Here is a 17,271-nt window from a genome sequence, read left to right as displayed (position 1 = left end):
CAATCTTTTACATGTATTTGAAGATAATATGAATGTTAAAGGGAAGGTCCAAGCCCAATAAAAATAAAAAAATCCACTTACCTTGTTCTTTCTCCAGCCCCTTGCAGCCATCTTGTGCCCTCGCCGCAGCTCCAGTGGCTCCCGGTTCCCTCCGGTACAGATGCCAACCTCGCCAGCTCGGCATCTGTTTGCGCTGTACCATGCGGCTCACTGAGTTGCACTGTCATCTGGACTGTACTGCGCCTGCGCAGTACTGTCCTGGTAACAACAGAGCAACTCCGAGAGACGCTCGCGCAGGCGCAGTGGGGACCCCAGGCCACCGGCGGGAAGCGAGGCTGCGGCGAAGGCACAGGACAGCTGCAAAGGGCTGGAGGAAGTGTATTTTTTTTATTTTTACAGTGCTCGGATGTGTCCTTTAAGTCCTTTGCTTCCACTATTCCAGTGATAGAGGGGACGTCCTCCAGCACTAAATACATATTTACTGGAATAATAAGCCACCAACTAACTTCCTATACTATGGACACCTATAACTTGCTACCTACTGGGGACACCTATAGTTAACTACCTATTCCTGGGAAATCTATAGCTAACTATAGCTATGAGCAGGGAACAGGCTGACACTTTCCTGGTGGGCCCTTAGTCCGACCCTGACACCCACCCAAATTGGTTGACATTCATTGATGCAAAATTTTTAACGTCATTGGATGTTGTGACCTAGTTTTTAGGAGAGGAGAGGAGAGGGGAGGGAGCATTCCAACACAGACCTAGAACCCTTTTTTTAAATGGGCTTAGGTCTACTAGTATGATATATAAGTGTTTCTAACTTTCGACCTAGTTATAGGGCCGTGGATAAAATAGAAAGGAGGTGAGATGAAACCAAAATTATCTGTAGGGGTGGAAAACATAAAGAGGCAGAAAGTGTCTTCAACACACATCCTAATATCCTATGGAAGTATAACAAATGGTCTCCTGACCCCAGACTTGTAAATTGCACAAACACAGGGTTTTACAGCCTTGATGAAGCCATAGAGACGTTCACAGTGATGGTGCTCTTTTGAGGGATGTTTTCTATGTGACTACGGCAACTCTTCAGTCTTATTTCACATATTCTTCCAGTTAGGGTAATTGAAACCATCCCCCCATCACTCCTGACGGACTGCGCAGAGGGCGAGGCCACGCCATACTCACATATGCATTTTATCTCTGGAAAACGGATAAGACAAGGGCTTCATCTTTGTGTTTTCATTTAAATGTGGCACGTTGGGCTGTAAAGGCTTTGTACATTGGTTCCACGCCGAGTTTAGCTTCACGGTGATGCCGCTGCTTTGCTTCACCTCGTACATCTAGGGAGAGAGGAACAGAAGTCATTATTTCCAACACATTATGGCAAATAATATATGACTGAAGCACAATATGGAGATTTCATTTAAAGGACTACTGAAGCAGAAAAAAGAGATGAGCTTAGTGAATTGTGGCCATTGCTTGCTTGGCGGTTAGTAAAAGCAGATATTTCCCACGATGCAACAAGGTTCACATGACATCACACTATGGGAGGGGTTTCACCACAATTGTAGCTATATAGACCCCTCTGGTGATCTATTTGAGAAAAGGTTAAAGGTGGCCATACACTGGTCGATTTGCCATAAGATTCGACCAACAGATAGATCCCTCTCTGATCGAATCTGATCAGAGAGGGATCGTATGGCCACCTTACTGCAAACAGATTGTGAATCGATTTCAGCCTGAACCCGATCACAATCTGTGGAGCTGCCGTTGCTGCATGCATTACCTGCTCCGGCCGGCACGAGTCCCCTGGTCCGCTGTCTTCTTCTCCGCTCCGGCTACTGAACTTCCTGTCCAGGGGAAGTTTAAACAGTAGAGGGCGCTCTACTGTTTAAACTTCCTGCCGGGACAGGAAGTTCTGTGTAGCTCTGGAGCCCGAAGCCCGAAGCGGAGAAGAAGACCATGGGACTCGCGCCGGCTGGAGCAGGTAATGTATTACCGCTGTATTGCGTCGGTCATCGGGCATTCGAACGCCGCTAACGACGCACTCCCGACCTGCCGGCGACCGAGAAAAATCTTCCGCATGGATGGGTCGACAGGAATCAACGGGAACGATCGATTTCAGACAGAAATCGATCGTTTTGTGTGAGAAAACACGGAAAAGCCACCGCGAGTGCTCAGGATAAGGCGGCTGATTCCGCGTTCAACATGGCAGATTCCGCGTCCGACGCGGCGGTTTACACGCATAGGCCTACATCTGTCCGCATGGCGGAACGCGGAGAAACCGCCGCGTGCTCGGATAGTGGTGCGGCTGGTTCCGCGTTCGGCACAGCGGATACATTGCAAAACAGATCTGGTGTGGCTGGGACTGATAGTCCACACAGGTTCAGAAGGACGCGCGTTGAGAGGCAGAGATTTTATGACAGCCAGAAAGGTGTCAGCTGACCAAGCCGGTCAGCTGACAATTTTACCACTTCCCATTGGTCCAGCACTTAGGGGAGGCGCTGGAGAGCGCTAGGGTATATATACTGGATGCTGGTAATTTCTCTGGTGTCTGCCGTTGTGATCACTACGTGGTAGCACTCTGACCTTTTGCTATCTGTGTTGTTATTCTCTGTTATACTTCAGACTAGTTCCAGGGTGTTGATGATCAAGGAACTCACACCCAAGACTAGGGAATTGTATTATCACTCTGTTATACTTCAGGCTAGTTCCAGGGTGTTGATGATCAAGGAACTCACACCCAAGACTAGGGAACTGTATTATCATTCTGTTATACTTCAGACTAGTTCCAGGGTGTTGACGATCAAGGAACTCACACCCAAGACTAGGGAACTGTATTACTATCCTGTTATACTTCAGACTAGTTCCAGGGTGTTGATGATCAAGGAACTCACACCCAAGACTAGGGAACTGTATTACCTCTCTGTTATATATCAGATTAGTTCCAGGGTGTTGATGATCATCGGAGCTCACACCTGAAGAATAGGCATTGTTTATATCTGTTATGACTTCCTGTTCTCCTGACCACTCTCTTGATCTGTGAGTTGGTACTTCGCTATATCTGATACTCTGTTGCCAAACTCTGCTTGTCCTTGGATTCCATTTCTGTCTCCTGTCTTTGTGCCTAATCTGTCTGTCTGTTGCCGACCTGGCCTGTCCGACCTCGAGAACTCTCTCCCCTGTTGGGAGATAGTTCACAGACCTGTCAGTGACACTTCACCACGGGTGTCACTCACACTCTGGTCCTTTCCACTCTCTGCCTGTCTCCGCCCCTTGGGGAGCCTCAGGCCATTGGAAGGAAGCTGTTCTTTAGGCAGTATCTCCTACTGCCTTGCACCCCCTGTACGGGTGCTTTCCTCAAAGTATTACTGTTGCACCAAACACTCAGTTATTACTCAGGTGTCCAGAGGTTAGAGATATATCTGATTATCGGTGATACTGCAGATCATCTATAATCGGGTATATATCTGTATTCTCGGTGATACTGCAGATCACCGGTAATCAGATTCTCTCTGTGTTACACCGATCGTTACATTCTGTCAGCGGTGTGCGCTGCGATTTCACAGCCGTTTCGATCACTGTGATCGAAACGGCTGTATATCAGCGGGAAAATCGTTAGGTGTATGGGCCCCTTAAGAGTTCTGCTGGAAAAGGGGGTATCAGCTACTGATTGGGATGAAGCTCAATCCTGAGTTACAGTTCCTCTTTAAAGGACTTCCGAGGCCAAAAACAAGAAAATGACACTATACCTTTTTAATATCTGAATCCACAGAGGACGTCCAGCGCGCCCTCCGCACCGTACCGCCGTCATTGCAGCCCTTTTCGTTCCCCCATGGCTCGGCCCGACCCCACTGAACGGGTCGCATGTATTCCACAAGTCAGATGGCCGCCGCCTTGAGCCGCGGCTGCGCAGTACGCTTTGCCGCGAGTGCGACTGCGCAGCCTTTAGCCCGCCTCCCTTACCCAGTACGTGGCGGGAGGCGGGCTAAAGGCTGCGCAGTTGCACTCGCGGCAAAGCGTACTGCGCAGCCGCGGCTCAAGGCGGCGGCCATCTTACTTGTGGAATACATGCGACCCGTTCAGTGGGGTCAGGCCGAGCCATGAGGGAACGAAAAGGGCTGCAATGACGGCGGAACGGTGCGGAGGACGCGCTGGACGTCCTCCGTGGATTCAGATATTAAAAAGGTATAGTGTAATTTTCTTGTTTTTGGCCTCGGAAGTCCTTTAACCCATTCGCGTTCCGTCGTTTTCACGTGAGAAATGTTCACCTCCCATTCATTAGCCTATAACTTTATCACTACTTATCACAATGAACTGATCTATATCTTGTTTTTTCCGCCACCAATTAGGCTTTCTTTGGGGGGTACAATTTGCTAAGAGCCACTTTACTGTAAATGCATTTTAACAGGAAGAATAAGAAAAAAATGGAAAAATTCATTATTTCTCAGTTTTCAGCCATTATAGTTTTAAAATAATACATGCCTCCATAATTAAAACTCACGTATTGTATTTGCCCATATGTCCTGGTTATTACACCGTTAAAATTATGTCCCTATCACAATGTATGGCGACAATATTTTATTTGGAAATAAAGGTGCATTTTTTTCCTTTTTGCATCTATCACTATTTACAAGTTTAAAATAAAAAAAATATAGAAATATTTCATCTTTACATTGATATGTAAAAAGTTTAGACCCTTAGGTAAATATTTACATTTTTTTTTTTTTTTATTGTAATGGTTTTTTTTTTTTTATAGTAAACAATTTATTTGGGTAGTTTTGGGAGGGTGGGAGGTAAACAATAGATTTATAATGTAAATGTGTGTTCATTTTTATTTTTTTTTCCTTACTGTTGTAGTTTTACTTTTTGGCCACAAGATGGCGGCCATGAGTTTGTTTACATGACATCACTCTAAGCGTAACACACGCTTAGAGTGACTCATCGGGGAGGGAACAGCCAGAAAAAGCACAGCTTCCGAGAGAAGCTGTCGCTTTTTCAGCGGGGGAAAGGAATGAGTGATCGGGCACAATAGCCCATACATTGATTCCTTGGCTACCGAATCCGCGGCCGGGAGTGCGCATGCACGCGCGCGATCGGCCGCGGGAGCGCGCGGTAGCGTGCATGGTTCCTGGACGTAGTTTCTACGTCCAGGAACCAAAATAGGTTAAGCAAGTAATCTATTCAATGCTAGGCAATGCTACTGCCCATCAAATGACCACCATATATGACCTGTTCCCGATTGACAAGGCTTTTCTACCCTGTCCGAATTTACCAAAAGTGGTGAGAAAAAGTCCCTGCGTCTTATAGTCCAAATACAGGGAGTCTTACGAACGCCCAATATTAACCGCCGACCCGCCGCAATGTCGGGAACTCGAACTTACTGTCCCTGTGTCCTGTGCTCCCCCAAACTTTCCCCCTAGTGCAGGAACTTCCTGGTCACATCATTACAGACGTGACCAGCACTAGGGGGAAGAAGTGAGAGACAGAAGCAGCTGATAGCCACAGGCACACAGGAGGAGGTAAGTGATAACCACAGCTAGCTACATTTGCAGAGCGGGAGCAGAGCAGGACAACGGGGCCACAGAGGACACACCAGAGACACGGAGGAGGCAGCAGCTGATAGCTTCTGGCACCCAGGATAAGGTGAGTGATAGAGGCTGCTGCTAATTACTTCCTACAGGGGGATATGAAAGGGACAAGAGGGGGACAGGGGACGGACATAGAGGGGACAGAAGGCGGACATAGACGGGACAAGAGGCAGACATGGAGGGGGACAGGAGGCAAATACAGAGGGGGACAAGAGGCATACACGGAGGGGACAGGAAGCAGACAGAGGGGACAGGAGACAGACATGGAGGGGACAGGGGTCAGACATGGAGGGGACATGAGGCAAGCACAGAGGGGACAAAATGCAGAAATGGAGGGGACGAGAGGCAGACATGGAGGGGACAAGAGGCAGACACTGAGGGAGCAGGAGGCAGACATGTAGAGGGACAGGAGGCAGACACAGAGGGGAAAAGGAGGACATGGAGGGGAAAAGGAGGACATGGAGGGGACAGGAGGAGGACACAAAGGAGGACAGGAGGAGGACACAAAGGAGGACAGGAGGAGGACACAACAAGATGCCCATGGACCATAGATGCACCTTGTTTAGAATATATATATTTTTCCCCCTGGTTTTTGCCCTCTAAACCTAGGAGCGTCTTATAGTCCGGAGTGTCTTATAGTCCGAAAAATACAGTAATATTTTTTTGACAGATAAGTGTTCAAATCTCCTGGGAAACAAATGGGAAAACTGATACGTGTGTGGCTAGTGGCTACCTTAGCTTGTACAACTTTCCCTATGGTGTCAAATGGTGAAAATATGGCAAATTACAATAAAACATTTATTCTCATTAAATATAACTTAAAAAAAAAGGTCAATAAAAAGCGAAAAAAAATCCTAGTTTGCATGCAAATTTCATGCAAACTGTATGTGGCTCAGAATTGCGTCAATACAATGCTCTCCAACGAAATCGTCTCCTGACTGGCTAACGGAGCTCTATGAGCCCAATGAGCAATCGGCTGGAATGACGAGAAAGGCAGGAGCCTGTGTCCGCGGTGAGGTAAAATCTACGCCCTGGCAGGAATAACAGCCTTCACACAGGGCATAGATTTCAATCCCCGCTGTCTGAAAGGGGTTAACTCCGGAACATTCCTCACTACTCACTACTAGTTGTCAGAGCTGGAACAAGGTCCTCCAGTGCCCAAGGCTGAAATGCCAAAGTGCGCCCCTCCATTCCTCCCACCCCAGATGTCACACACTGATTGCTATTAGACTAAGAGGCGCCCCAGAGCCCTCACACCTTAATCTCTAGTTATCTGGCTTGCAGGCACTGCTGTCTATCCCCTTTTCTTATTTTTCTCTACTTTCAAACACAATAGGGGAATGATAGCTGAGTGAGTTGTGTGCACCCTCCTACACTGCACCCTGAGGCTGGAGCCTCTCTTGCCTCTGCCTCAGCCCCCCTCCTACACTGCGCCCTGAGGCTGGAGCCTCTCTCACCTCTGCCCTGGCCCCCCTCCTACACTGCGTCCTGAGGCTGGAGCCTCTCTCACCTCTGCCTCGGCCCCTCTCCTACACTGCGCCCTGAGGCTGGAGCCTCTCTCGCCTCTGCCTCAGCCCGGCCCTGCTAGTTGTCCATTAACTAAACATGAACTTTAGCCTAAACAAACATACTGTCATTAAGTTATATTAGTTATTTTAATTAAAATAGGTAATATAATCTCTTGCCCACCCTGTTTAAAAAGAACAGACATGTGATTTCATGAGGGCAGCCATCTTTTTGGTTGAAAGCAGGTGACAGGGAGTATGAGACACAGTTCCAACTGCCCTGTGTCCTGATCACCCCTGCCAATATCTAAGCAACGAGAACAACATCAGAAATCCCATCATGCTTTGCACAGCATCAGGGGAAAAATGCCCAGGCTGTTTTCTTTGATGGGCTGGAGCTTAGCTTCTGTGCAGCTTAAAATGACACTTTGGTAAGAAAAACAAAGTTCTGATGCTGTGAAACTGTTAAAGAAACACGAAGCCTTTTTAAGTGCTGCTGAGTAGATATTTAGTCTGGAGGTTCACTTTAAAAAGAAATGGTTTTGTGTGAAAGTTCTTACCTTTTTCGTGGGCACCTTGATTTTAAGGAATTCTGCTTCCCGGCTTAGTACATGCCACGGCGCATGAATCCTCACAAAATTCAGACCTTGAGTATTGTTCTGAAATAGATTGAAAAAAAAAAACAGAAATAATAAATATTTCTACCATGGACCTGAACCCAAAATAGCAACATTTCTGTAAATAAAAATAGGAAAAAAAAGAGAAAGAAATACTTTGAAAAAGGTGTCAATCTACACGTTTCTCAGCCTAGGCTACTGCTGTGCATTCTGGAATGGTTATGAGGTTTTGTTACTCTCAGCTGTGGATTCCAAGACCCAGAATGGATGACAGTCCATAATTATGCTGACAACAATCGCTAAGGAGGTGTGGCCACTGCAGGCATTGCAGTCAAGCTGCTCCTTTACAAGGATGGAATTATATTTTTGTGCCCCTAGGTAGAGATGGCCCGGTGGGTAGTTTGTGTGGATATCAGCTACCCACGGCAGGTAGCGAATACATAGCACGTTTGACCGGCTTCCTATACCTCGTCATTGGGCTAAACTTTGACACTCTACATCACAGTCAGCAGAAACATGGCAGCCAATCAGGCTGCACTCCCTCCTAGACCCCCACCCCTATAAAAACGCTGCAGCGTCGGCCATGTTCTCAGTCTGCTGATGCTGCTGTAGTGAGAGGAAGTGAGAGACATTTGGAGCTAGGGAAAGCGTTAGTTAGGCTGTTGTTAGCTTGCTCCTCGCTGAATTTTGTTGCTGAAAGCACCCCACAAAAGCTCTTTTGAGAGCTAATATTCCTCTGATGTGTCTTTTGTGTGTGTGTGAGACAGACACTGCATAGTTACAACCCTGTCTGTCGCAGCTGGGCCTAGTTGCTGTACTGTGCCAGGCCCAGCACAGTGTATTACCATCCACTGTATTTGTGATTTAACTTACTAAAGCATAGCTGTCTTTGTGGGTGACACTGCATAGATAGAGCCCACAGACAGTTGCCAGACCAGCTGGGATTTGTAGTCCCACCACTGGCAGCACACTGTATTACCATTGCATATCTTTCCACTGTATTTGTGATTTAACTAGTGCCACCACTGGTAGCATACTGTATTATACCAGTGCATACCATTCCAGTGTCCTAAGGCTCTTCCACATGTAACATCCAAGTACAGAAGCCCCCCCTCTCCTCCCATTTCATATGCAGCCCCCTCTTCCTTGTGTATCAATGCCCCTTATCCATGTGTTGTTCCCCATTTCCCACATGCTTTTTTCATGTAAAGCAATCATTCTTTCCTATTCAGGCGTCCCCTTGGGCTGCAGCTGCCCAAGGCCTGGGCCTTTGTTGCCTTTCCACAAATCTAGCCCCCCATACATGATATGGTACAGCGAGGTAGCAGTGAGTTAAAGCAAACCGATGAGGTTCCCAAACAACTAGAGACCTATCTCAGGAGAAGGAAGCCCCTGGATCCTCCAGAGCTTCCCCCCCCCCCCCATCTTCCTGCACTTCTCCCTTCCATCACTGGGTCCCCTGAAGCGCAGTTGCATTGCCCATGTGCAGTAAAATGGACGTGATCATGCTCTGCATTCACTACCCCCCACCTCTCCTGCCCAAGCGGAAACGTGCTACTGCGCATGCGTAAGCCGTGGACCAGCGGTGGTAAGTGGTTTTTCAGATTAGGCAGCTCTGGGAGGGGATGGGGGAGGATTTGGGAAGCCTCCGGAGGATCAAGAGGCTATTCTCTCCCATTGTGCGGCCACTTTATTCCTTAAAGCAGATCCGAGATGAAAAACTAACTATAACAAGTAACTTGTCTATATATCTTATCTAAAGTTTAGATAGTTTACACAGCATATCTAGCTGCAAACAGCTTCAAAAGTTTATAATTATTTATTCCTGTGATACAATGAGGGCAGACATGTTCTGTTTGTCACATTGTTACAGGCTGAGGGCTGGAGATGCTATCAGCTTGCCTGTGTGTAATTCAGTCCCCTCTCCTCCTCCCCCCTCCCCTCTGCCTCTGAAATCTCTGGCTAGTAACACCTCCCCCTCCTCCTGCCCAGACTGAGCTCCCATAAGCCCTTGCTACTGTCTGAAAATGCCAAGGCACTCTGAAAAGCTGGGGGCGTGGCTTGTTTAGTTTATAGGGAATTAGAGTATTAAAACAAAAAAGTATTTGGCTTGAGGAATGCCTTATAAACTATATGTAATGAGCTGATGAGCTTTTTGTCCCTAGGCCTTCTCAAAGGACTAGAGGACATGATCTGAGCATGGAGGAAAAACGTTTTAGCCATTTATTTAGGAAAGGGTTCTTTACAGTAAGAGTGATTAAGATGTGGAATGTATTGCCACAGGAAGTCATTATGGCAAACTCTATACTTGCATTTAAAGGGGGCTTAGATGCTTTCATTGCGTTGAAAGACATCCATGGCTACAATTACCAGGTTATGCCCAATAATGTTGATCCAGGGATTTTATCTGATTGCCATCTGGAGTCGGGAAGGAATTTTTCCCCTTTTGGGGCTAATTGGACCATGCCTTGTAAGGGTTTTTTCGCCTTCCTCTGGATTAACAGGGATATTTGAGAGAGCAGGCTGGTGTTGTACTTTGTTCTCTGGTTGCACTCGATGGACGTACGTCTTTTTTTCAACCCAAATAACTATGTAACTATGTAAGGAACACAGTTACGCAATGAGTAAAAGTTTATCTCAAATCCACTTTAACCACTTGAGGACCAGCATAAAAAATGATAGGTTTCCCCATTATAGTCATTGAGTCGTTATAGTCATTGAGTAATTGTGTGTTAGGGTTAGAAAAAGTGGGCACAGCCAACTCCAGCCAAATACATACCCGGGCAATGCTGGGCCATCAGCTAGTTAAATCATAAAAAAAGAGTAACACTTGTCTTGAAGTTGGGTTGTTGCTACGCACTGCTAGCTTCTTAGCACAATGCAGGCCAGTATCCCTCACAGAGATCTCTGTAAGATCTGCCCAGTCCTATGGGACATAAGCCTCCTTTCTACAGTTTCCCGGAGATATTAAATTGATTCGTGGATGGCAGCTTGGTAGGTTAATCCTTGGCAAAGTGCCCGGAATACCACAGGGGGACAGTACACAGGAGACACGGCGGAGATGGCAGCATGTAGCAATGTAACTATGCAGAGGAATACAGCAAGACAGTGCATGAATGTGCAAACCGACACTGAAATGACAGGTGACACCACAGGGACAAAGTGAAGGATTGAAGTAATATAAGAGTGAACAGAGGCGCCAGCAGGATAAAAGGTACTAAAAAAGTTTACAATTCCTCAGGAGGTGGTGGTGGACTCGCCTCCTTGAAGTAGACAAGATACTGTCAGCTTTTTAACAACAACAGGTTTGTTTATATACTCCAGACAACCATGCAACACGTTTCGCAGGTATATTCCTTCTTCCTCAGGCAATAACAAATAGGAGTACATGCAGTGCAGTCTCAAGGCCACAATAAGTGCCTCTATTACAGTGTACATTTCAGTCACACTGATAGTGCCACTAATAAAGTGTACCTCTCTTCTCATCCCATGGGTATCCCCAGTGGCGTAGCTAAGGCGTTGTGGGCCCCGATGCAAGTTTTACAATGGGGCCCCCCACGCACTCTATACATAGCAATTGATACGACGCACAAAAACCTGCCAATGGCAACTACAGTGTCTGAGGTGCAAGAAGGGAGTGGGGAACAGTTTATTAATAATTACCACTATTCAAAGTATCTGTAGAAGTGATTATTATGAGCACAGGACCAATAGAGAGCTAATACTGTAGTTGAGGGAGGGCCCTTCGGGGCCCCTCTGGCCCAAGGGCCCCGATGCAGTCGCAACCTCTGCAACCCCTATTGCTACGCCCCTGGGTATCCCACCTTTACTTGTGCAGTCCTCCTGGTGCCACAGCTGCCTCTTCTCTGTATAGGAGCCCCCCCCCCCCCCCCACACACACACACACATTAACAACAATCTTCCCATGTGCAGCAATACTCATCATTACTCTATTTCAAGACTATGGGGAGTCACTCCTCACTATAAACCTCTGCACCACCTTCACCGGCTCAATGATTTACTCCACATCTCCCAGACAAACTCACCCTACTACCTAATACAAGACAAGAGATTGCTAAGCAAGCACTTAGTCAATACACCCAGAATACTAGTATCAAGGCACTGGAAGACCTCCACATTGCCCTAGCACAATGGCTTAGGTTCACAATGGTTTACAATAACCACTCATTCCTTTGAAAGGCTGACACATGTCCTTCAAGGTATGGGAGAACTTAATTGGAACACTGGATTCCTCTTGAACTTGCTGAGGCAAATAGCTTGCTAGACCTTGAGATCATAGTTCCACCCAGGTACACGGCGAGAAACTTGACTCATATGGGATGCTTCTGCCTTTGGTGTTGCGGTCAAACCTTCTTCAACTCCTGGGCTATCCTCCTTGCTTCTTCCTCTTTCTTTCTGCATGCCTTCCCACAGTATTCTATAAGCCTATTGTAAGAGGGAATAACAAGTGAGGATCGTAATCAGCATGGCCAGATTTCAGGTAAGGCTACATAGGCCATGGCCTAGGGCACCAGGAAAGCGAGGGGCGGACTGTGGGCAGCAGGGTGGTAGTAGCACTTAGCCTGCTAAACATTCATCCTGCTACACAGAGTTTGCACATAGCGGTGGGCGGCTAACAACAGTCGGAACTGGCACTCAGGGGATGAAGGGGCAGCGAACAGACACTTACAGTGATTTCTGAGCTGCCTGTCACTAACTAAATGTGTCACTCGCCAAGGAGCTTATCATCTAGACCCTGCCATCATCTCAGTGACTGTCCTCAGAGGAGCTTATAATGTAATTCCTGCCATCACTTCTCTAATTGTCTTCAGAGGAGCCTACAATCTAATCCGTGCTGTGTTGGGGGGAGTGGGGGGGGGGGGGGTGCGGATACTGTTATCAGGGGGTAGCTGGTGATAGTGGGCCTTGGGTAGTAAAAAGTGCAAATCCGGCCCTGGTAATCAGCTAATTACGATTACGCTAAATTTTGCGTAGATTTTCGCAATTACGCCTATACGTAATTATGATTTGTAAATTCAATTGATTTTGTTTAGTGTTTCGTAATTTCGCCTAAAATTTTGCATATCTTTCGCGTGATTTCGTGCCGACTTTGGCAGTGACTAGCAAGGCCCCCATACATGCTATTTACACCAAAATTGCTACATATGTGAGAATAGTGGGCATAAGTCCGAAAAAGGAATTTTCCAAAAAGACCTTGTAGTTTTTGAGAAAATCGACTTTAAAAATGCAGAGAAAAAATGGTTTTTAAACTCAGAAAAATGACAGTGGTTATTAGGAATGAGTGGTTATTGTGAGCCATTGTGAAGCTAAACCATTGTGCTATGGTAGGCAATGTGGAGGTCTTCCAGTGCCTTGATACCAGTATTCTGGCTGTAACCACTAAAGTCGGAACGAAATTATGCAAAATTTAGCGAAAATTACGCGAAAATGTACGGCAAAATATTAAATATTACTATTGCATATGTAATTTAGTTACGATTTTCTCTGAAATTTCGCATTACGATTACGATGCGTAATTGCAAATTTCGATGCGAAATGTCACACATGCAAAATTAAATTTCGGCCCACCACTGGGATCAACTCCCTTTATATCTACTATTGGAGACTTCTGGATGTAGAAGCCACCTACGGAGACATCTAAGTGCGGAATGTGCCTACTCTGCATGAAATGGAAGCCCCTTTACTCTGTATTTGCAATGGAAAGGCTCCAAAAGGGAGTCAATTGTAATAAGTGTAAATAAAAGGCAAAGATATTAACATATTTCGAGTTGCTCCTTTTTGCAACCACCTTTAAGGCATGCGGAGGATTCATTCTCCTAGGCTTTTTCGTAGAATAGTTGCAGAGAGGTACTGGATTAAAATTACAACCTTGTTCCAGAGGTGTAAAACTTGATATGCAGGAAGGGGCAGGGGGGCATAGAGGCGTCAAAAAGAAATAGCTAAAAAAAGTAAAGGTTTTGGAAGGCTTCACTTTTCTGTAAGATCATCAGTCAATTAAATCTCAAAAGTTTATTGTACATAAAATTGGACTGCACATAAAAAAACTGGACAACACGTTTTGTGGGCGTTACCCACTTCCTCAGGTCAGTCAAAGCAACCATGTAACTAGAAACTTTTGATAGTAAAATTGGCTTATTGGAAAATCGATTTATTATCAAAAATTACTAGTAGAGAAAATTAAAAGATTAAAGAGACTCTGAAGTCTCTTTTTTTTTTAACCTGTTGTAACGGTTGGGTGCTGCAACTCAGACGTCTGATTATAGGTGATCTGCAGTATCACCAATAATACAGACACTATACACTATACTGGGCAGTAGTGTTGGGCGAACATCTAGATGTTCGGGTTCGGGCCGAACAGGCCGAACATGGCCGCGATGTTCGGGTGTTCGACCCGAACTCCGAACATAATGGAAGTCAATGGGGACCCGAACTTTTGTGCTTTGTAAAGCCTCCTTATATGCTACATACCCCAAATTTACAGGGTATGTGCACCTTGGGAGTGGGTACAAGAGGAAAAAAAAATTTAGCAAAAAGAGCTTATAGTTTTTGAGAAAATCGATTTTAAAGTTTCAAAGGGAAAACTGTCTTTTAAATGCGGGAAATGTCTGTTTTCTTTGCACAGGTAACATGCTTTTTGTCGGCATGCAGTCATAAATGTAATACATATAAGAGGTTCCAGGAAAAGGGACCGGTAATGCTAACCCAGCAGCAGCACACGTGATGGAACAGGAGGAGGGTGGCGCAGGAGGAGAAGGCCACGCTTTGAGACACAACAACCCAGGCCTTGCATGAGGACAAGAAGCGTGCGGATAGCATGCTTTGTACCACCATGCAGTCATAAATGTAATAAAGATAAGTGGTTCAATAAACAGGGACCACGCGGCAACGCTAACCCAGCAGCAGCACACGTGATGGAACAGGAGGAGGCGCAGGAGGAGAAGGCCACGCTTTGTGAGACACAACAACCCAGGCCTTGCATGAGGACAAAAAGCGTGCGGATAGCATGCTTTGTACCGCCATGTAGTCATAAATGTAATAAAGATAAGAGGTTCAATAAACAGGGACCACGCGGCAACGCTAACCCAGCAGCAGCAGCAGCAGCAGCACACGTGATGGAACAGGAGGAGGCGCAGGAGGAGAAGGCCACGCTTTGTGAGACACAACAACCCAGGCCTTGCATGAGGACAAAAAGCGTGCGGATAGCATGCTTTGTACCGCCATGTAGTCATAAATGTAATAAAGATAAGAGGTTCAATAAACAGGGACCACGCGGCAACGGTAACCCAGCAGCAGCAGCAGCACACGTGATGGAACAGGAGGAGGCGCAGGAGGAGAAGGCCACGCTTTGTGAGACACAACAACCCAGGCCTTGCATGAGGACAAAAAGCGTGCGGATATAGCAGCAATGCTTTTTGCCGCCATGCAGTCATAAATGTAATACAGATGAGAGGTTCAATAAACAGGGACCGGAAACGCTAAACCATCCCAGATGTTCATCGGTCATGTTACTTGGTTGGGGTCCAGGAGTGTTGCGTAGTCGTTTCCAATCCAGGATTGATTCATTTTAATTTGAGTCAGACGGTCTGCATTTTCTGTGGAGAGGCGGATACGCCGATCTGTGATGATGCCTCCGGCCAGTGGCGTAGCTAAGGAGCTGTGGGCCCCGATGCAAGTTTTACAATGGGGCCCCCCATGCACTCTATACATAGCAATTGAAACGGCGCACTAAAAGCTGCCAATGGCAACTACAATGTCAGAGGTGCAAGAAAGGGGTGGGGAATAGTTTGTTAATGATTGCCACTATTCAAAGTATATATATAAATGATTATTATGAGCACAGGGCCAATAGAGAGCAAATACTGTAGTTGAGGGAGGGCCATTCGGGGCCCCTCTGGCCCAAGGGCCCCGATGCGGTCGCTACCGCTGCACCCTCTATTGCTACGCCCCTGCCTCCGGCAGCACTGAAACAGCGTTCCGACATAACGCTGGCTGCCGGGCAAGCCAGCACCTCTATTGCGTACATTGCCAGTTCGTGCCAGGTGTCTAGCTTCATGCCCGGTTTCAGGTCCAGCGGTGCCAGCCACAAATCCGTCTGTTCCTTTATTCCCCTCCAAATTTCCTCCCCTGTGTGCTGCTTATCCCCAAGGCAGATCAGCTTCAGCAACGCTTGCTGACGCATGCCAACAGCTGTGCTGCACTGCTTCCACGATCCTACTGCTGCTGGTGCTGGGTTAGCATTTCCGGATGAGGTACAGCTTTGAGATGCGTTGGAGGAGAAGGAGTCAGAGAGGTAGGTGCTGCTGTTGTTATCCAGCTGTTTGCGGCGTGGGCAACACCCGCGCCGTAGCAGGTGAGGAATCGCTGCCAGGCTCCACAAGGTTCACCCAGTGCGCGGTAAGGGAGATGTATCGACCCTGGCCGAACGCACTCGTCCAGGTGTCAGTGGTGAGGTGAACCTTGCAGGCAACGGCATTCTTCAAGCTTCGGGTTATTTAGCTGACCACGTGCTCATGCAACTCAGGCACTGCAGAGCGCGCAAAGTGGTAGCGGCTGGGAACCACGTAACGTGGGATGGCCACTGACATCATGCCCTTGAAGCTGTTTGTCTCCACCACTCGATATGGCAGCATTTCGCAGGCCAGAAGCTTGGCTATGCTGGCTGGCTGTTACTGCCACGGCCCGGGGGTCATTTGCTGGCAATTTCCTCTTGTGCTCAAACATCTCAGAAACAGACAACTCAACCGTAGCGCTGCACACCGAAGGGCTGTTGGTTGTTGTGTTTGATGAACACTGGGAGACCTCAAGAGCACTAGTCCGGAAAGTGACAGTGTCAGCATCGTCTGATGTTTGTGAATGTTGTGAACCACGCAATGGCTGGGCTACTGCTGCTGCTGAGGCGGGTCTGGTGGTGAGTCTGGTGAACCCAAGGGAGGCAGTGTTGCTGGTGGTACCCTGTCCTGCCGCGTTTGCCCACAGAGTGGGATGTTTGGATAGAATGTGGCGGCTCATGCTGGTGGTGGAGAGGTTGTTAATACTTTTCCCCCTGCTCAGGCGGGTCTTGCACACCTTGCAAATCGCCATGGTAACATCCTCAGTGCAGTCTTCAAAGAAAGCCCAGACTTTAACTGGCTGAGGACTCGGACCTCGTGCGTGATGTGCTGGTGCTGCTTAACCCACTGCTGGACGCTTGAGAGGTCATCCAAGTAATTATCTGGTCCTGTTCTTTTGGATCTGTGAGGGTTGTTGTCCTGGACAACATGGGCAGTATTGAGTGGGTTTTCTTGGGTGCTCCCCTGTGGCCTGTACGTGAACCGTCAGGGGAAACACCTCTTCCCTTGCCCCTCCCTCTTTCACCGGATTTCTTCCTCATTTCACTTATCCTTAAAGTACACGCTGACTGGCAGCAGTACAGTGGCAGTACAGAAATGCTATACAGTGGTGGGTGAGCGGTGTACCACTATTGTCAGCAGTGACACAGAGCACAATGCTATACAGTGGCGGGTGAGCGGTGTACTACTGTTCCCAGCAGACACA

The 17,271-nt window shown here is 47.2% G+C and overlaps 1 protein-coding gene across 3 annotated transcripts in view; it reads right to left on the bottom strand.

Moving 5' to 3' along the window:
• The window catches only part of ANO2 (anoctamin 2), a 340,170-nt gene that overhangs the window by 217,539 nt on the left and 105,360 nt on the right, over positions 1 to 17,271 (bottom strand). For 2 of the 3 annotated variants that reach the window (XM_068278130.1, XM_068278131.1), the window contains exons 4-5: positions 7,660 to 7,758; positions 1,189 to 1,343 (exon numbers count right to left, since the gene is read on the bottom strand). In XM_068278130.1, the coding sequence (XP_068134231.1) occupies positions 1,189 to 1,343; positions 7,660 to 7,758 (254 nt within the window). Of the gene's footprint in view, positions 1 to 1,188; positions 1,344 to 7,659; positions 7,759 to 7,872; positions 7,951 to 17,271 lie in introns of those variants that run through there. The other variant, XM_068278132.1, reaches the window with a different exon arrangement.

This window comes from Hyperolius riggenbachi, chromosome 3 (assembly GCF_040937935.1).
Source record: "Hyperolius riggenbachi isolate aHypRig1 chromosome 3, aHypRig1.pri, whole genome shotgun sequence".
Classification (NCBI taxonomy): Eukaryota; Metazoa; Chordata; class Amphibia; order Anura; family Hyperoliidae; genus Hyperolius; species Hyperolius riggenbachi.
The sequence above is the reverse complement of the archived record's forward strand: the minus strand, read 5'-3'. Positions and strand labels throughout refer to the sequence as shown.